General features: G+C 54.5%; 1 protein-coding gene and 1 long non-coding RNA gene across 3 annotated transcripts in view; both read right to left on the bottom strand.

Annotated features, from left to right (window-relative positions):
• The window catches only part of srrt (serrate RNA effector molecule homolog (Arabidopsis)), a 62,623-nt gene extending 56,558 nt beyond the window's left edge, over window positions 1-6,065 (bottom strand). For both annotated transcript variants that reach the window (XM_078427758.1, XM_078427759.1), the window contains exons 1-3: window positions 5,988-6,065; window positions 2,345-2,488; window positions 498-623 (exon numbers count right to left, since the gene is read on the bottom strand). In XM_078427758.1, the coding sequence (XP_078283884.1) occupies window positions 498-623; window positions 2,345-2,463 (245 nt within the window). In that variant the 5' untranslated portion in view covers window positions 2,464-2,488; window positions 5,988-6,065. The remainder of the gene's footprint in view (window positions 1-497; window positions 624-2,344; window positions 2,489-5,987) is intronic.
• A 7,352-nt stretch (window positions 6,066-13,417) lies between these two features.
• Window positions 13,418-20,010, bottom strand: LOC144609183 (uncharacterized). The gene is made up of 2 exons (XR_013549302.1): window positions 19,879-20,010; window positions 13,418-16,934 (listed from the first exon to the last, which is right to left on the bottom strand). It is a non-coding gene; the product is annotated as an uncharacterized LOC144609183 (long non-coding RNA).
• Window positions 20,011-21,722: the final 1,712 nt, after the last annotated feature.

The raw sequence follows: 21,722 nt of genomic DNA, 5'->3' as shown, positions 1-21,722 counted from the left end.
CTCTCTGGTTGGTGATAGGATGGTTCAGTTGCCTGAGAACAGCAGAGACGATACTATCCCTGAATATTTGTCTGACAATGACCGTGCCAAAGGTAGACACAGAATGCTGGAGTAACTCAGCGGGTCAGGCAGCATCTCTGGAGAGAAGGAACGGGTAACGTTTCGGGTCGAGGCCCTTCTTTAGACTGATGTAAAGGGAAGGGGGCAGGACAAAAGTCACCCATTCCTTCTCTCCAGAGATGCCATCTGACCTTCTGAGTTACTCCATCATTTTGTGCCTACCTTCGATTTTTACCAGCATCTGCAGTTTTTTTCCCTACACTCTCTAGTATTTGATTTGTCCATCCTGGGAAAAAGATTGTGAATGTCTACCCTATCTGTGCCTGTTGTCGCTTTATGGCAAAGGTAAAGGATGTCCTTTGTTGAATCGGAGATGGAGGCAGTGCACACTCACACGCAGCAGCATAAGATGCCCTCTCTGCGGCTCCAGTACTCACCAGTCCCGGCGCACTCGTTTCTGTGGTGGGCTGAGGTCGTGTCGCGGTGGAGAGAAACGTTCACGTCTCCCTCGGTCGTAATCCCGGTACTCCCGGCTCCGCCGCTCTCTCCCCCTGTCCCACTCTCTGCAAGGCAAGATTTAGATTTGTTTTAGATTTAGAGATACAGCGCAGAAACAGGCCCTTCGGCCCACCGAGTCCGCGCCGCCCAGCGATCCCCGCACACTAACACTATCTTACACCCACTAGGCACAATTTTTACATTTGCCCAGCCAATTAACCTACATACCTGTACGTCTTTGGAGTGTGGGAGGAAACCGAAGATCCTGGAGAAAACCCACGCAGGTCACGGGGAGAACGTACAAACTCCGTACAGACGGCGCCCGTAGTCGGGATCGAACCTGAGTCTCCGGCGCTGCATTCGCTGTGAGGCAGCAACTCTACCGCTGCGCCACCGTGCCACCCTTGGTCTCAGCCACTTCAGCAGGCAAACCAGATGAGGCTGACAACAGCACGGACAGGGCAGACCCAACAGTAGAAGCGTGTCCTTATGAAGCGCGGCACAAACAGCGTGCAGGCTGGGTGCGGCATTACCCCGATGGTCGGGGATATCGGAACGCGAGGCGCAGCGGGTAGAGCTGCTGCCTCACAGCTCCAGGGACCTTGCTTCAATCCTGACTACGAGTGCTGTCTGTACGGAGTTTGCACGTTCTCCCCATGACCGTGTGGGCTTTCAGTTTCCCCCCACAATCCAAAGACGCACAGGTTTGTAGGTTAACCGGCTTTGGTAAAATTGTCCCCAGTGTGTAGGATAGTGTTAGTGAACGGTGTGATCTCTGGTCGGCACGGACTCGGTGTATACAGTCTAAAGTCTACAGTGTCTGCAGACCTCTCATTGGCCTGGTCTGAAACCTCAGTACTCGAATGACACGATGGCGCAGCGGTAGAGTTGCTGCCTCACAGCGCCAGAGACCCAGACACGATCCTGACTAAGGGGGCTGTCTGCACGGAGTTTGTACGTTCACCCCGTGACCTGCGTGGGTTTTCTCCGAGATCTCCAGTTTCCTCCCACACGCGAAAGACTTGTAGGCTCATTGTGTAGGAAGGAACTGCAGATGCCGGTTTAAACCAAAGATAGACACAAAATGCTGGAGGAACTCAGCGGGACAGGCAGCATCTCTGGAGAGAAGGAATGGGTGACGTTTCGGGTCGAGACCCTTCTTCAGTCCCCATCACCCGTTCCTTCTCTCCAGAGATGCTGCCTGTCCTGCTGAGTTACTCCAGCATTTTGTGTCTATCTTCTGTAGGCTAATTGGCCCGGTATATTTTTTATTATTTTTCATATTTCAGATACAGCGTGGAAACAGGCCTTTTCGGCCCACCAAGTCCGTGCCGCCCAGCGATCCCCGTACATTAACACTATCCTACACACACTAGGGACAATTTTTACATTTACCCAGTCAATTAACCTACATACCTGTACGTCTTTGGAGTGTGGGAGGAAACCGAAGATCTCGGAAAAAACCCACGCAGGTCACGGGGAGAACGTACAAACTCCTTACAGTACAGCGCCCGTAGTCAGGATCGAACCTGAGTCTCCGGCGCTGCATTCGCTGTAAAGCAGCAACTCTACCGTTGCGCAACCGCGCAATTGGTGTGCGTGCGTGTAATTGGTATAATTGGTGTGCGTGCGTGTGTAGGGTCGTGCTGGTGTACGGGAGTCGCTGGTCGGCGCGGACTTGGTGGGCCGAAGGGCCTGTTTCCGCGCTCTACCTCTCAACTAAACTAAACTCATCCCTGATCCTGAGGGACTGCGCCAGACGAGTGGAGGAGAACCCCTGCCTCACCGGTCGTTCCAATCATCCCTCCTCCTGTCGTCACGCTCCCGCGACCGATCGTAGTCGCTCCTTTCTCGCCGAAATTTGTCCCTGCGTCGCCGATCGTACTCGTCGTCACTGTCGCCCATGGCCCCACTCCTCTAGATTGTGGACCTGCACCAAATGAGAAACACAGATGTAAGGCCGCGGGTCCCGTATACTAATAGACTTGTACGTTTCAATAAGATCCCCTCTCATCCTTCTACATTCCAGTGTATTCAAGCCCAATCGCTCCAGTCTTTCAAACATACGACAGTCCCGCCACCCCGGGGATTAACCTGGTGAACCTACGCTGCACTCCCTCAATAGCAAGAATGTCTTTCCTCAAATTTGGGGACCAAAACTGCACACAGTACTCCAGGTGCGGTCTCACTAGGGCCGTGTACAACTGCAGAAGGACCTCTTTGCTCCTGTACTCAACTCCTCTTGTCATTACCAAGCCGATTAAGGAGTCAGGGGGTATGGGGAGAAGGCAGGAACGGGGTACTGATTGTGGAAGATCAGCCATGATCACATTGAATGGCGGTGCTGGCTCGAAGGGCCGAATGGCCTCCTCCTGCACCTATTGTCTATTGTCTACCCTACATAAGGTCTATTAACCTACATACAGTCGTATGTTGAAAGACTGAAGCGACTGGGCTTGTATACACTGGAATTTAGAAGGATGAGAGGGGATCTTATTGAAACATATAAGATTATTAAGGGATTGGACACGTTAGAGGCAGGAAACATGTTCCCAATGTTGGGGAAGTCCAGAACCAGGGGACACACACACAGTTTAAGAATAAGGGGTCGACCATTTAGAACAGAGATGAGGAAAAACTTTGCTACCAATATTCCCTTTACCCTTGGAAGATAAGGGATTGGAATATGCCACCACCCAACACACATGTGCTGCTCCCGATGTTCAGTCATTTAAAAAGGGGATTGAGCAACTAGATCTCCTCAACTTGGTCAAAAAGGCCCTCTTCATCACTACACTACTCTACTCATGAGAGTAACTGCACGAGATAACCACTGGTGAGGTGTTTGCACAGTGATCAACCAGTGCCAGGACCAGAACTAGGACCAGTACCAGGACATGAAACAGAACCAGGACCCCGACCAGGACCAGAACCAGGACCAGAACTAGGACTAGGACCAGTACCAGGACCGGAACTAGGACATGAAACAGAACCAGGACCCGGACCAGGACCAGAACTAGGACCAGGACCAGTACCAGGACATGAAACAGAACCAGGACCCGGACCAGGACCAGAACTAGGACCAGTACCAGGACCAGGACCGGAACTAGGACCAGTACCAGGACCAGGACCGGAACTAGGACCAGTACCAGAACCAGGACTAGGACCAGGACATGAAACAGAACCAGGACCCGGACCAGAGCCAGGACCAGAAACAAGACTAGGACCAGAACCAGGACCAGAACCAGGACGTGAACCAGGACCAGAAACAGAACCAGGACGTGAACCAGGACCAGAACGTGAACCAGGACCAGGACCAGAACCAGAACTAGGACCAGAACCAGAGTCAGAACCAGATCCAGGACCAGAACCAGATCCAGAACCAGGACGTGAACCAGGACTAGGACCAGAACCAGAGTCAGAACCAGGACTAGGACCAGAACCAGGACCCGGACCAGAACCAGGACCCGGGCTAGAACCAGAGTCAGAACCAGGACCCAGGACCCGGACCAGGACGTGAACCAGGACCAGAACAAGAACCAGGACTAGGACCAGAGCCAGGACCAGAACCAGAGTCAGAACCAGGACCAGGACTAGGACTAGGACCAGGACCAGAACCAGGACTAGGACTAGGACCAGAACAAGAACAAGAACAAGGACCAGGACCAGGACCAGGACTAGGACAAGGACTAGGACCAGGACTAGGACCAGAACAAGGACCAGGACTAGGACCAGAACAAGGACCAGGACTAGGACCAGAACAAGGACCAGGACCAGGACAAGGACTAGGACCAGGACTAGGACAAGGACTAGGACCAGAACAAGGACCAGGACTAGGACCAGAACAAGGACCAGGACTAGGACAAGGACTAGGACCAGGACTAGGACAAGGACTAGGACCAGAACAAGGACCAGGACTAGGACCAGGACCAGGACAAGGACTAGGACCAGGACTAGGACCAGAACCAGGACTAGGACCAGGACCAGAACCAGGACCAGAACCAGGACTAGGACCAGGACCAGGACTAGGACTAGAACAAGAACCAGGACCAGGACCAGGACCAGGACTAGGACAAGGACTAGGACCAGAACAAGGACCAGGACCAGGACCAGGACCAGGACTAGGACCAGGACCAGGACTAGGACTAGAACAAGAACCAGGACCAGGACCAGGACCAGGACTAGGACAAGGACTAGGACCAGAACAAGGACCAGGACCAGGACCAGGACCAGGACCAGGACTAGGACCAGGACCAGGACTAGGACTAGAACAAGAACCAGGACCAGGACCAGGACCAGGACAAGGACTAGGACCAGAACAAGGACCAGGACTAGGACCAGGACCAGGACCAGAACAAGGACCAGGACCAGGACCAGGACCAGGACTAGGACCAGGACCAGGACCAGAACAAGGACCAGGACCAGGACCAGGACCAGGACATGAACAAGAACCAGGACCAGGACCAGGACTAGGACCAGGACCAGGACCAGGACATGAACAAGAACCAGGACTAGGACAAGGACTAGGACCAGGACCAGGACCAGGACATGAACAAGAACCAGGACTAGGACAAGGACTAGGACCAGGACCAGAACAAGGACCAGGACCAGGACTAGGACCAGGACCAGGACCAGGACTAGGACAAGGACTAGGACCAGGACCAGGACCAGGACCAGAACCAGAACCAGGACCAGGACCAGAACCAGGACAAGGACAAGGACAAGGACAAGGACCAGGACCAGGACCAGGACTAGGACAAGGACTAGGACCAGGACCAGGACCAGGACCAGAACCAGAACCAGGACCAGGACCAGAACCAGGACAAGGACAAGGACAAGGACAAGGACAAGGACCAGGACCAGGACCAGGACCAGAACCAGGACAAGGACAAGGACAAGGACCAGGACCAGGACCAGGACCAGGACCAGGACCAGGACCAGGACCAGGACCAGGACCAGGACCAGAACCAGGACCAGAACCAGGACAAGGACAAGGACAAGGACCAGGACCAGGACCAGGACCAGAACCAGTGCAGCCGAGTCTCTCTCTCCCTGCACGTTTCCAGTGATCCAGTGCCGCCCAGAGCACGTTTCCAGTGATCCAGTGCCGCCCAGAGAAGCCTTTAAACGGCGGCGACGAGGCCTAGTGGCCGGCGGTGCTGAGCTGAGCCCTACCCTACCCCACATAGAGGGGGGTGTGAGGGATGAGTGAGGCCGGGCCGGGCCCACTGTACTAGGCCTCTCCTCCCCCCCTGGGGTAATGGCGCGGTGCGGCCCGGCCCGGCCCGGCCCTGACGGGGGGGAGGGAAGAGGGAAGAGGAGGCCGCACGGAAACAAAATAAACAAACAAAAACTCCATCGAGCGGCCGGAGTAGCGGCCTCGCTCAGTCCCCGGCATCGATTCAACGAGAAAGCTGAGGTAACCCGACCTCCCGCTGCCGCCGATCCGCCCGCGCGTCGAGTCCCGCCCGAGGCCTGAGGCCTACTTGGCGCCGAGAGCGGCGAGCCGCGCCAAGATGGGACGCGCGGACACCGTGCCGCCAGCACCTAGGCTACAGCGCCACCAGCTGTAGGCGACTGATCATTGCACCCTCCTTCTACAGCCCACCCCCCCCCCAAACCCAAAACTACCCCCCCCCCCCAAACCCACACACCCCACCACACAACACCCCCAAACCCACACACCCCCACCCCACACCCCACACCCCCAAACCCACACACCCCACCCCCACACACCCCCAAACCCACACACCCCCACACCCCACACACCCCACACACCCCACACACCCCCAAACCCACACCCCACCACACAACACCCCCAAACCCACACACCCCCACCCCACACCCCACACCCCCAAACCCACACACCCCACCCCCACACACCCCCAAACCCACACACCCCCACACCCCACACACCCCACACACCCCACCACCCCACACCCCCAAACCCACACACCCCCACACCCCACACACCCCCAAAACCACCCACCCCCAAACCCACACACCCCCAAACCCACACACCCCCACCCCACACACCCCCAAACCCACACACCCCCACCCCACACACCCCCACCCCACACACCCCCAAACCCACACACCCCCACCCCACACACCCCCAAACCCACACACCCCCAAACCCACACACCCCCACCCCACACACCCCCACCCCACACACCCCCACCCCACACACCCCACCACCCCACACCCCCAAAACCACCCACCCCCAAACCCACACACCCCCAAACCCACACACCCCACCCACACACCCCCAAACCCACACACCCCACCCACACACCCCCAAACCCACACACCCCACCCCACACACCCCCAAACCCACACACCCCCAAACCCAAAACCACCCACCCCCAAACCCACACACCCCCAAACCCACACACCCCACCCCACACACCCCCAAACCCAAAACCACCCACCCCCAAACCCACACACCCCCAAACCCACACACCCCACCACACAACACCCCCCCAAACCCACACACCCCCAAACCCACACACCCCACCCCACACCCCCAAACCCACACACCCCCAAACCCACACCCCACCACACAACACCCCCAAACCCACACACCCCACCACACAACACCCCCAAACCCACACACCCCACCACCCCACACCCCCAAACCCAAAACCACCCACCCCCAAACCCACACCCCACCCACACACCCCACCACACCCACACCCCCAAACCCACACACCCCCAAACCCACACACCCCACACCCCCAAACCCACACACCCCACACCCCCAAACCCACACACCCCCAAACCCAAAACCACCCACCCCCAAACCCACACACCCCACCCACACACCCCACCACACCCACACCCCCAAACCCCACACCCCCAAACCCACACACCCCAAACCCACACACCCCCAAACCCAAAACTACCCACCCCCAAACCCACACACCCCACCCACACACCCCACCCACACACCCCACCAACCCACACCCCCAAACCCACACACCCCACCCCACCCACACACCCCACCACACCCACACCCCCAAACCCACACACCCCACCACACAACACCCCACCACCCCACACCTCCAAACCCACACACCCCACCACACAACACCCCCCAACCCAAAACCACCCACCCCCAAACCCACACACCCCACCACACCCACACCCCCAAACCCACACCCCCAAACCCAAAACTACCCACCCCACACACCCCCAAACCCACACACCCCACCACACCCACACCCCCAAACCCACACACCCCACCCCCCCAAACCCACACACCCCACCACACCCCACTCCACATACCCCACTCACACCCCCAAACCCACCCCACACACCCAAACCCACCCCACACACCCCCAAACCCACACCCCACTCCACATACCCCAAACCTACACCACCCACCCCACACACCCCCAAACCCACACCACCCCCCTCACATCTCCCACTCACACCCCACACCCCCAAACCCACCCCACCCACCCCACACCCCCAAACCCACACCACCCACACCCCACTCCACATACCCCACACCCCAAACCCACCCACCCACCCCACACACCCCCAAACCCACACCACCCACACCCCACTCCACATACCCCACACCTACACCACCCACCCCACACACCCCCAAACCCACACCACCCCCCTCACATCTCCCACTCACACCCCACACCCCTAAACCCACCCCACACCCCCCCAAACCCACACCACCCACCCCACACACCCCCAAACCCACACCACCCCCCTCACATCTCCCACTCACACCCCACACCCCCAAACCCACCCACCCCACACCCCCAAACCCACAACACCCCCCTCACCACAACCCCCCACCCACACCACCCACCCACCCACACCACACAACACCCACAAACCCAAACCCACACCACCCCAAACCCACACCACCCCCCTCACATCCCCCACTCACACCCCACCCCCCCCAAACCCACCCCACACCCCCCCAAACCCACACCACCCACACCCCACACCCACACACCCCCCACCCACACACCACTCCACATACCCCACACCTACACCACCTACCCCATACCCCCAAACCCACACCACACCCCCAAACCCACACCACAACACACCCCCAAACCACCCACCCCACTCCCCCAAACCACATACCCCACACCCCCAAACCCACCCCACACACCACCCACCCCACCCCCCACCCACCCCTCTCCCCACCCACCCCCAACCCACACCACCCCACACCACACCCCCAATCCCACACCCACCCCGCCACATACACCCCAAACCCACACCACCCACTCCCCATCCCCCCCCCCCCCCCCCCACACACACTTTTCTGCCCAGATCAACACTTCTTGCACTTTAGAGTGATAGTCAAGGGTGTTTCAGGCGGCACGGTGGCGCAGCGGTAGAGTTGCTGCCTTACAGCGAATGCAGCGCCGGAGACTCAGGTTCGATCCTGACTACGGGCGCCGTCTGTACAGAGTTTGTACGTTCTCCCCGTGACCTGCGTGGGTTTTCTCCGAGATCTTCGGTTTCCTTCCACACTCCAAAGACGTACAGGTTTGTAGGTTAATTGGCTGGGTAAATGTAACAATTGTCCCTAGTGGGTGTAGGATAGTGTTAGTGTGCGGGGATCGCTGGGCGGCACGGACTTGGTGGGCCGAAAGGCCTGTTTCCGCACTGTATATATATGATATGATATGATATGATTGTCATATGTCCCAGATGGAACAATAATAATAATAATAATAATAATAATAGACAATCGGGTGGCACAGCGGTAGAGTTGCTGCCTTACAGCGCTTGCAGCGCCAGAGACTCAGGTTCCATCCCGACCACGGGCGCCGTCTGTACGGAGTTTGCACGTTCTCCCCGTGACCTGCGTGGGTTTTCTCCGAGATCTTCGGTTTCCTCCCACACTCCAAAGACGTGCAGGTGTGTAGGCTAATTGGCTGGGCAAATGGAAAAATTGTCCCTAGTGTGTGTGTGTGTGTGTGTAGGATAGTCGATGGTGTTAGTATGTGGGGACCCGGTGGGCCGAAGGGACCCGGTGGGCCGAAGGGCCTGTTTCCGCGCTGAATCTCCAAAACAATAGATGCAGGAGGAGGCCATTAATCCAGGTTCAGGGGCAGCTTCTTACCCACAACTATCAGGCAATCTCCAGATGTAGTCTCTGAACTAAAGGGCCTGTTTATCATATCATATCATATATATACAGCGCGGAAACAGGCCCTTCGGCCCACCAAGTCCGTGCCGCCCAGCGATCCCCGCACATTAACACTATCCTACACCCACTAGGGACAATTGTTACATTTACCCAGCCAATACACTGGAATTTAGAAGGATGAGGGGGGATCTTATTGAAACATATAAGATAATTAGGGGATTGGACACATTAGAGGCAGGAAACATGTTCCCAATGTTGGGGGAGTCCAGAACAAGGGGCCACAGTTTAAGAATAAGGGGTCGGCCATTTAGAACGGAGATGAGGAGGAACTTTTTCAGTCAGAGAGTGGTGAAGGTGTGGAATTCTCTGCCTCAGAAGGCAGTGGAGGCCAGTTCGTTGGATGCTTTCAAGAGAGAGCTGGATAGAGCTCTTAAGGATAGCGGAGTGAGGGGGTATGGGGAGAAGGCAGGAACGGGGTATTGATTGAGAGTGATCAGCCATGATCGCATTGAATGGCGGTGCTGGCTCGAAGGGCTGAATGGCCTACTCCTGCACCTATTGTCTATTGTCTATTGTCTAATTAACCTACATACCTGTACGTCTTTGGAGACGTACAGTGTCTAGACTAAAGGGCCTGTCCCACTTAGGCGATTTTAAGGCGACTGCCGGCGACTAGGCTGATCGTGAGGCATGATCGTGAGGAGTCTTCCAAAGATCGTAGTGGATCTCGGCTGAGAAATCATGCGGTTTGAAATCTCTCGGCGACAGCCGGCTTGTCGCCAGGTATCGTTGCTTATTGCGGGCGCTGTCAGCTTCCGTCCCCAGGTTTGCTAGTTTCTCTTAGATGTATTTAGAAGCACGTAATATTAAAATAAGTAACGTCATTTCAAAATACCATAAAATACTTGTGTTTAACCAATTTATTTACCGTCAGGACATTTGACGGGTAGATTGGAGGCGAGTTTGACGGTCAGGTAAGCGTTGGGGATTTTCGCGATGCTTATGGCCATCAGCCATTACATTTAAAGTGGGCTCCCAACCCAGACATGCAACCCAGAATCCAGGTATGCATCCTCCGTACGTTTTCAAAGGATGCGCACACACTTTTCACAAAAATCCACTGAATCACTTTTAAATATATATATTTTTTTAATACAGCTATTAGTAAACTGGAAGTAAATCCTGTTTATTCCTTGTTGCCGTGAAGCTTGGTTTTTAAGTAACTCATACAAGATGTTATAGTTCAAAACTCTCAAGTACTTATCGACTTGTCAGTGATTTCAGCGACAATTAGGACGCCGGAGAAGCATTGGCAGTGTGGGAATTTTGCGATGTTTTTGAAGAGGGTGTAATCTCGACCTGACTCGGCATTGTCGTGGGGTAAAAGTTCGGCGATCTGCTACGGCTTTGACAGTCGCCGGCAGTCGCCAAAACAATCGCCTAAGTGGGGACAGGCCAGGGACATTGTGTTTGCCTTTGCACAATGTTTTTTACATGTGTGTTCATGCTGATTTTATGATGGTATGTATAGCATTCTATGTTTACATGCCTGTTGTGCTGCTGCACTTAACAAGTTCATTATACATCAATGACTTGGATGAAGGGATTAAAAGTACCATTAGCAAATTTGCCGATGATACAAAGCTGGGTGGTAGTGTGAACTGTGAGGAAGATGCTATGAGGTTGCAGGGTGACTTGGACAGGTTGTGTGAGTGGGCGGATGCATGGCAGATGCAGTTTAATGTGGATAAGTGTGAGGTTATCCACTTTGGTGGTCAGAATAGGAAGGCAGATTATTATCTGAATGGTGTCAAGTTAGGAAAAGGGGACGAACAACGTGATCTGGGTGTCCTAGTGCATCAGTCACTGAAAGGAAGCATGCAGGTACAGCAGGCAGTGAAGAAAGCCAATGGAATGTTGGCCTTCATAACAAGAGGAGTTGTACAGGACCCTAGTGTGACCGCACCTGGAGTACTGTGTGCAGTTGTACAGGGCCCTAGTGAGACCGCACCTGGAGTACTGTGTGCAGTTTTGGTCTCCAAATTTGAGGAAGGATATTCTTGCTATTGAGGGCGTGCAGCGTAGGTTTACTAGGTTAATTCCCGGAATGGCGGGACTGTCGTATGTTGAAAGACTGGAGCGACTAGGTTTGTATGCACTGGAATTTAGAAGGATGAGAGGAGATCTTATCGAAACCTATAAGATTATTAAGGGGTTGGACACGTTAGAGGCAGGAAACATGTTCCCAATGTTGGGGGAGTCCAGAACAAGGGGCCACACAGTTTAAGAATAAGGGGTCGGCCATTTAGAACGGAGATGAGGAAAAACTTCTTCAGTCAGAGAGTTGTGAATCTGTGGAATTCTCTGCCTCAGAAGGCAGTGGAGGCCAATTCTCTGAATGCATTCAAGAGAGAGCTGGATAGAGCTCTTAAGGATAGAGGAGTCAGGGGGTATGGGGAGAAGGCAGGAACGGGGTACTGATTGAGAATGATCAGCCATGATCACATTGAATGGCGGTGCGCACAGGCTCGAAGGGCCGATTGGCTTCCTCCTGCACCTATTGTCTATTAAGTCTATGTCCTGGGGGGGGAGAAGAGGAGGGAGGGAGGGGGGAATAGGAGGGAGAAGAGGAGGGATGGAGGATAAGGGGGTTGAGGGGGATGGAGTGGGCTGCCTGCCCCTTTTTCCGGGGTTCGGTCCGACCCGGGGTGGGGTTGTAGAGGAACCACGCGCTGTCCATGGGATTTCCAGGACCGCTGGGCACCATGTTGGTGGGGGGAATGCATCCTGGACAAGGATAGTTGTATTGTAGTTCATTTAGTTTGTACTGTATTAAGGTGGTGGGTTCCGTTTTTGTTTTATTGCGTTGTAAATAATATTTTTAATAATCAAATACCGCTGCACCATAGAGAGTATCCTAACACATGGCATCCCTGTGTGGTACCTCAACTGCTCGGAGGCAGAGAGGAAACGCTCTTCAGCGGGAGGTCCATAGAGCTCAGAGGACCATCGGAACACAGCTACCAGCCTTGGAGGGCATCTACAACACACGATGCCTCAGAAAAGCCACCAACATCCACAAAGACTCTTCACACCCCTGCAACAGTCTGTTCGAACTCCTTCCATCGGGCAGACGATACAAGGCCTTCTACGCCCGCACCTCCAGACTCAAGAACAGCTTCATCCCCAGGCAGGGCCATAGCTGCTATGAACCGGTCCTGCTGAGCCGGATGGCCACATCGCACAGTGAACCGGCACAGATCTACTTGCACTTTATTCTGTCTTAACACTGGTACAATTTGTCTCGTTGGGTTGTTGTTGTTTAAATCAATTAAATTATTGCATCGTATGGGAGGCGCATTCCCAATCTCGTTGTACCCCCCTGTACAATGACAATAAAGATATATTCATATCATATCATATATATACAGAGCGGAAACAGGCCCTTCGGCCCACCGGGTCCGTGCCGCCCAGCGATCCCCGCACATTAACACTATCCTACACTCACTGGGGACAATTTTTACATCTACCCAGTCAATTAACCTACATACCTGTACGTCTTTGGAGTTGGATTGTATACATTTTTTGTTTCATAAAAAAACCTGCACTGGAAGACGGGTTGATGTTCACCTCCCTCTGCGGTCGGCCCGAGGAGTTGTGTGACGACCTCATGGACAGTCAGGCGATAACCCAGCTGGGGATTTATGAATCGGACAGCCACCATCATTGACAATGAGCAGGTAATACTTTTATTGCTGTTAAATACGACTTTTACAAAATTGCAAAAGCAGCCAGTACAAAATTCACTTTTCAGGGTCTGGGAACTCAAAGGGTAAAAATCCAACCGGGGCACGGTTAGAGGTCAGAGGTCAGAGGCAGCGGCCCCTGGGAGGTGACCCGTGTGGTTAGAAGGTCAGAGTGTGGAGAGCAGTGTTGGCATGTGGGGCCGTACACAACTAGAACACGCGGGCTGGGCTGGGCTGGGCTGGGCTGCCTGCTGTGTTGGGCTGGGTCCTCCTGCACTGCGGTGTGACTGGCCAAGCGACCAGTGGACGAGATGAGATGATTTGAGCCTCCATCCTCGCTCGCCAGAACCCCTGGGGGAAACGCCACAGCAGCAGCAGCAGCGCCGGCTCATCACATTGAGGGACTGGCTCATGGGTCGTGGGTCCCAGCACTCTCCGACCCTGCTCGTTACCCAGGCTACAGGATCGACCGGGGCTCCCGAGGGTGGCAGTGGGCAGGAGAGAGAGAGAGAGAGAGAGAGGGAGAGAGAGAGAGAGAATGCCCGAGGTTTGTGTGCTGGAAGTGGAGCTGGAGGAGGGGCCGGTCACTCAGTCCACCACCCCGAGCCTGCACGGTGCTGACAATTAGCGGACATCCTAGCGTCCAGCTTGTGCGGGCTCTGAGGCCAAACCATCTATGGATGTGAGATGCACCCAGACCATCACACCATCCCAAACACACGCACAGTAATAATTACTCTTTGATGACAACAGCTGGAGTGAGTGGCTTGATTCCACTGAACCTTCAGAGGCCAACGGACTGCTGGGGAACAAACACGCAATGCCGCACTGGGGCATGAGGGGGGTAGGACAGGAGAGAGGTGGCTGCCCGCTGTACCCGTGCTGGGAGAGAGCCAGCTGCCCACTGTACCCGTGCTGGGAGAGACTGCCCACTGTACCCGTGCTGGGAGAGAGGTGGCTGCCCACTGTACCCGTGCTGGGAGAGACTGCCCACTGTACCCGTGCTGGGAGAGAGCCAGCTGCCCACTGTACCCGTGCTGGGAGAGACTGCCTGGAGGGCCTCACGTGCAAACAGTTCTGCCCTGCGGCACACACGTCCCACGCATCCAACAGCACAGAGATTGACAGGAATCATTTTTAATTATCAATTCAACTCCTCAATTTCTTTTGTTTTAAAAACACTTGTACTGAAACTAAAGTTATAACGGCACAGGTTTGATACAGAGTGAAGCTCCCTCTACACTGTCCCACCACACACTCCTGGGGTCAGGTACAGAGTGACACTCCCTCTACACTGTCCCACCACACACTCCTGGGGTCAGGTACAGAGTGACACTCCCTCTACACTGTCCCACCACACACTCCTGGGGTCAGGTACAGAGTGAAGCTCCCTCTACACTGTCCTGGCATGGGAACAGTACTTTGAGTTTCAGAGTAAAGGCGCCTGCACCAATGGCTAAGAACCTGCAGGAGAGCTGTGGAGAGCCCGTGTTTTGAGACGAGCCATCTCCAGCGGTGCAGCGATGCCTCAATGGCAGCAGAGAGCGCTGTGTGAAAATGCCATCTGAACAGACATTGGGCCGATGACAAGGGCCATGCTCGTGGGGCAGGGGGTGAATGGTGGGACTAGGTCCCCTCATCGATGTGGTCAGGGGTTGGTCCTGGGAGATGGGCTGGCACTGCACCCGGGCTCAGTGCTGGAGAGATGGGCTGGCACTGCACCTGGGCACGGTGTCGGAGATGGACTGGCACTGCACACGGGCACTGTGCCGGAGATGGACTGGCACTGCACCCGGGCTCAGTGCTGGAGAGAGGGAGAGGCACTGCACCCGGGCACGGTGCCGGAGATGGACTGGCACTGCACCCGGGCACGGTGCCGGAGATGGACTGGCACTGCACCCGGGCACGGTGCCGGAGAGAGGGAGAGGCACTGCACCCGGGCTCAGTGCTGGAGAGATGGGCTGGCACTGCACCTGGGCACGGTGCCGGAGATGGGCTGGCACTGCACCCGGGCTCAGTGCTGGAGAGATGGACAGGCACTGCACACGGGCACGGTTCCGGAGATGGACTGGCACTGCACCCGGGCTCAGTGCTGGAGAGAGGGAGAGGCACTGCACCCGGGCACGGTGCCGGAGAGATGGGCTGGCACTGCACCCGGGCACGGTGCCGGAGAGATGGGCTGGCACTGCACCCGGGCTCGGTGCCGGAGAGAGGGAGAGACACTGCACACGGGCACGGTGCCGGAGATGGACTGGCACTGCACACGGGCACGGTGCCGGAGATGGACTGGCACTGCACCCGGGCACGGTGCCGGAGATGGACTGGCACTGCACCCGGGCTCGGTGCCGGAGGGAGGGAGAGGCACTGCATAAGGGTGGGGGACGGGAGACGGGAGACGGGGGGGGGGAACGAGAGAGGCCGGTAGGATAACCGTACCCGCAGTGACCCAGTACCTCACGAAACCTCCAGCGGGTCTCCACCGAAGGAAAATGCATTTGTTAAACCTGCGCGACGGGCAGCAGTTTGCACCCTCCCCCCGAGAGGGGGGTCCAACGGTGGCCGTTGGGAGAAGGACCCTGGCCACCCAGGACAGGAGAGGCAGTGATGAGCAGCCTACCATCCCCCCCACTGTGAGCAGAGTCCACGGCTTTGCTGCAAAGCTGCGGTTAGATACGTAAAGTCAGCATGCAGATTTTAAATTCCTGTCTTGTTCCCGTTTCCTTCCAAAGTCACGCGGAATGAACCCTGCTGATTGTGGTCCCTTCAAACGGGACCCGATCGGACGGGACGGCGGCGGAGGGCCGCACACGACACGGCTGGCGCCCTCCTCTCTCCGCGGTCGGCCGCGATGGTCCCCGCCGGCGGCCGCGGTCTTCACGGCGGGGTGCGGGAGACATCGAGCGGCCCGGGGTGGCGGCCCCAAGCTCGGAGGCAAACCCCCGAGGCCACCGAACGATAAAAAAACAGATGAGAAAGTGCCGGGGAAATGGCGGCAGGTGCACCCGGCCCTGGCAAAGGGCGAGCGAGTTAGGACAGTCTTGTGTCTACGGGGACGAGAAGTGGTCAGTTCACATCGAGCATCACCAACTGGAATGTGTGCCCTGCCCAGATGGCCAGAGGAACTAATTCTATAACTTATATTATATATATGTATTTATAAAACGTGGTCTATAGGTCCACCCACTTCTCTTATTACTTGGAAATACTGGTCGCAGATTGTGATCTTTTTTTGTTTGTTTGTTTTAGTTTTGTTTGGTTTCGACGTGGCTAACTTTGTAAGACAAAAAGGGTTTTTGTTTGATCAGTCCGAACAAGAGTTGATCAGGAATGATCCGGAGTCAGAGTGAGTGAGCGAGAGAGAGAGACAGAGAGAGGGGGGGGAGGGCAGGGGGGGGGGGGGGGAAAGTCAGCATTCGATAAACGGAAAACTGTTCCCTCCGGCCGGTCTGTCTGTCTTCATGCGCCCATCCGGATACTCTGAATAATCTGGAAAATCGCTGCAGAATGGAGAAAGGAGGAGAGGATTAGACGGCAGAATAAGCAGAGCTGACCCCATGATAATGGTGCCAGCAATAATCTTATTGAAACATATAAGACTATTAAGGGATTGGACACGCTAGAGGCAGGAAACATGTTCCCGATGTTGGGGGAGTCCCGAACCAGGGGCCACAGTTTAAGAATAAGGGGTAGGCCATTAAGAGGGAGATGAGGAAAAACTTTTTCACTCAGAGAGTGGCAAATCTGTGGGATTATCTGCCTCAGAAGGCAGTGGAGGCCAATTCTCTGGATGCTTTCAAGAGAGTTAGATAGAGCTCTTAATGATAGCGGAGACAGGGGGTATGGGAGAGGCAGGAACGGGGTACTGATTGTGGATGATCGGCCGTGATCACATTGAATGGGCGGTGCTGGCTCGAAGGGCCGAATGGCCTCCTCCTGCACCTATTGTCTATTGACAAATGGTCCTAACCAGAGCCACATGTCAATACCCACTACGCAATTTGCTCTTTGACCCCAGGAGCCCGGACTCTTAAGCAACGGCAATCGGAAAGATACCGATGGAGAAGCGGGAGCATTGTCACAAGTTACCCAAAGCCAGAGGCTTTTAAAGTAGTTTTCAGTAGATGGATACCTTGCACAGAGTATCCAGGCTTGTATTCACTGGAGTTTAGAAGGATGAGAGGGGATCTTATAGAGACATATAAAATTATAAAAGGACTGGACAAGCTAGATGCAGGAAAAATGTTCCAATGTTGGGCGAGTCCAGAACCAGGGGCCACAGTCTTAGAATAAAGGGGACGCCATTTAAAACTGAGGTGAGAAGGAACTTTTTCACCCAGAGAGTTGTGAATTTGTGGAATTCTCTGCCACAGAGGGCAGTGGAGGCCAATTCACTGGATGGATTTAAGAGAGAGTTAGATAGAGCTCTAGGGGCTAGTGGAATCAAGGGATATGGGGCGAAGGCAGGCACGGGTTACTGATTGTGGATGATCAGCCATGATCACAGTGAATGGCGGTGCTGGCTGGAAGGGCTGAATGGCCTCCTCCTGCACCTATTTTCTATGTTTCTATGAGTAGGGCATTCACCTACATTCCATTGAAACCATTCAGAAACAAAGAGGGGACAATCTTCCTTCGTTCGGGAGTCTGGCACCAGGAGACAAAGTATAAATGTCGGAGTCAGGGCTTCTGGAGTGAAGTTTGGAGACACCGACAAGTAGACAGCAAGGGGATTTTGGAACTTTCTCCAGCAAACAGCAATGGTGAATTAGGTGCAGGGACATAGTACAATACAGCATAGGAGCACGCGCCCCTTGGCCCAGAGTTGTACATTGTGAATTGAGGAAGATAAAAACATTTGGACGGGTACATGAGAGGAAAGATTGAGGGGGATATGGACCAACTATGATGAGCTCAGGTGGGGCATCTTGGTCAGTGTGGCTGAGTCGGGCCGAAGGGCCAGTTTCTGTGTTGTTGCGTGATTGCAATACTTGAGGGGGAAACGTGCAGAATTGTGAGAGAATTGAGCAATGGGACTGCGCGGCAAGGAACAGCAGACGCTGATTTACCCCAAAGACAGACACAAAACACTGGAATAACTCAGCGGGACAGGCAGCATCGCTGGAGAGAAGGAATGGGTGACGTTTCATTTGTTCATAAGGGATAGGAGCAGAATTAGGCCATTCGGCCCATCAAGTCCAGTCCACCATTCAACCATGGCTGATCTATCTCTCCCTCCTAACCCCATTCTCCTCCCCATAACCCCTGACACCCACACTAATCAAGAATCTATCTCTCTCTGCCTTAAATATCTCCACTGACTTGTGGCCTCCACAGCCGTCTGTGGCAAAGAATCCCACAGATCCACCACCTGAAAAAGGAAATTCCTCCTCATCTCCGTCCTAAAAGAACATCCTTTAATTCTGAGGCTGTGCCCTCTGGTCCTAGACTCTCCCACTAGTGGAAACATCCTCTCCACATCCACTCTATCCAGGCCGCTCACTGTTCTGTACGTTTCAATGAAGTCCCCCTCATTCTTTGAAACTCCAGCGAGTACAGGCCCAGTGCCCACAAATGCTCATCATAGGTTAACCCACTCATTCCTGGGGTCATTCTTGTAAACCTCCTCTGGACCCTCTCCAGAGCCAGCACACCTTTTTCAGATGAGACCGGGTTGAGAGATTCATGGTCTTAAGTGATAGGAGCAGAATTAGGTAATTTGGCCCATCAAGTCTACCCCACCATTCAATCATGGCTGATCTATCTCTCCCTCCTAACCACATTCTCCGGCCTTCTCCCCATAACCCCTGACTTGGCCTCCACAGCCTTCTGTGGCAATGAATTCCACAGATTCACCACCCTGGTGAAGAAGGGTCTCGACTCTAAACGTCCCTCATTCCTCCTCTCCACAGATGCTGCCTGACCCGCTGAGTTACTCCAGCACTCTGTGAAACATCACCTATCCATGTTCTCCACAGATGCTGCCTGACCCGCTGAGTTACTCCAGCACTCTGTGAAACATCACCTATCCATGTTCTCCACAGATGCTGCCCGACCCGCTGAGCAACTCCAGCACTCTGTGAAACGTCACCTATCCATGTTCTCCACAGATGCTGCCCGACCCGCTGAGTTACTCCAGCACTCTGTGTCTGTCTTCGGCACAACGGGACTGTTTGGATAGTTCCCACACGGAGCTGGCACCAGGTCAGTGGGCAGAGTGGCCGTTCTCAGAGTACACTGATGGAGACGGGGGGGGGACTCAAATTTACATTTTGAGGAGGTGGTAGACTACCGAGTACGTGATGGCCGAGGAGGCAGGAAAGGGAGAAGACGAGGCTGGTGCCCACACCCACCGCCACCATCCCGGCCGCTCACCGCCGCCCGCGCCCACCGCCACCACCACCACCACCACCACCACCACCATCATCCAAGCGAACCACCCACCTGATCCACACACCACAAATACGAAGAGAGCCAACAACCAGGGAGCAACAGGGGCCTTCTCTTCCAGCAGCGGCCGCTGGAAAAAACACAGACCGTCAACATGGATGGAGACCACCAGACAATGCCCCCCCCCACCAGCCCCCTCCATACCCCGCGCAAGTGACAGACTAATCCCAGCCACCAACTCCCACTCAATCCCAATAACACAAACATGCTCTAACAACGGAGGCATAAGGAACTGCAGTTGCCAGCAATCCTGAATAAAACACCTGGAGTAACCCTGCTGGTCGGGCAGCGTGAACTAATTGAAAGGGCCGGACAGAGTGGACGTGGAGAGGATGTTTCCACTAGTGGGAGAGTATAGGACCAGAGGGCACAGCCTCAGAATATAAGGACGTACCTTTAGAAAGGAGATGAGGAGGAATCTCTTTAGTCAGAGGGTGGTGAATCTGTGGGATTCATTGCCACAGACGGCTGTGGAGGCCAAGTCATCGGGTGATTTTAAAGGGGAGATTGATAGGTTCTTGATTAGTGCGGGTGTCAAGGGTTAAGAGGAGAAGGCAGGAGAATGAGGTTGAGAGGGGGAAAATAAAGAGATCAGCCAAGATCAAATGGCAGAGCAGACTCGATGAGCCGAATGGCCCAATTCTGCTCCTATGTCTTATGGATCTCAGCGGGTCAGGCAGCTTCAATGGAGGAAAAATGACAGAGGACATCTTGGGTCAGGCCGAGATGAGCTGTGTGGAGGGGGGCAGAACTGGGCAACATTGACTGTAGAAAGAGGCATTGAAAGAGGTGATCCAGGTCCCCAAACCACCTCTGTTCAAGCAGAAGGACCGGGTTACACTAGGTCGGTTTTTGGCCAGTGCTGGGCTCAGAGAAACATTTACACTCGGGCAGGGTTCTACGGCTGGAAATTGAACAAAGACCTGCAAGAGGCAGGTTCTACCATAAACATAACCATGGTAGAAAACAGAAACTAAACAACTACATTTTAATATGGGGCAGCACAATGGCGCAGCGGTAGAGTTGCTGCCTTACAGAGACCCCGGTTCCATCCTGACTATGGGTGCTGTCTGTACAGAGTGAGTACATTCTCCCTGTGACCGCTAAGGATTCCTCCCGCGCTCCAAAAGTGTACAGGTTTGTATGTTAATTGTTTTCTGTAATTTGTAAATGGTCCCGTGTGTAGGATAGTGTTAGTGTACAGGGTGATGGCAGGTCAGTGCAGCCTGTCTCCATGTCTAAACTCCAGTCACCATTCACCACCTCAGGGTAGTTCAGTTTATTGTCACGTGTACCGAGGTACAGTGAAAATCTTCTGTTGTGTGCTACCCAGTCAGCAGAAAGACAACACATGATTACAATCGAGCCATTTACAGTGTACAGATACATAAGGGAATAACGTTTAGTATAAGGTAAAGCCAGCAAAGTCTGATCAAGAAGAGTCCGAGGGTCACCAAAGAGGTAGATAGTAATGTGTAGGACGGAATTGCAGATGCTGGTTTAAACCGTAGACACAAAATGCTGGAGTAACTCAGCGGGACAGGTAGTATATCTGGATGGAAGGAATGGGTGATGTTTCGGGTCGAGACTCTTCTTCAGACTAGAAGGTAGATAGTAGTTCAGCAGCACAGCTCTCTGGTTGTGGCAGGATCTACTTCTTTGGTGACCCTTGGACTATCCTTGATCGGACGTTGCTGGCTTTACCTCGCACTAAACGAGGTATATGCTGCCCGACCCACCGAGTTCCGCCAGCACTTTCATTCTTTTTTGCTCGATATTCAGGCCCTCGTGCCATGGTCCCATCGGTAAATGTCACTGCACCACATACTCATGTGATG

Source organism: Rhinoraja longicauda, chromosome 34, assembly GCF_053455715.1.
Source record: "Rhinoraja longicauda isolate Sanriku21f chromosome 34, sRhiLon1.1, whole genome shotgun sequence".
In the NCBI taxonomy this organism is placed as follows: Eukaryota; Metazoa; Chordata; class Chondrichthyes; order Rajiformes; family Arhynchobatidae; genus Rhinoraja; species Rhinoraja longicauda.
The sequence above is the reverse complement of the archived record's forward strand: the minus strand, read 5'-3'. Positions and strand labels throughout refer to the sequence as shown.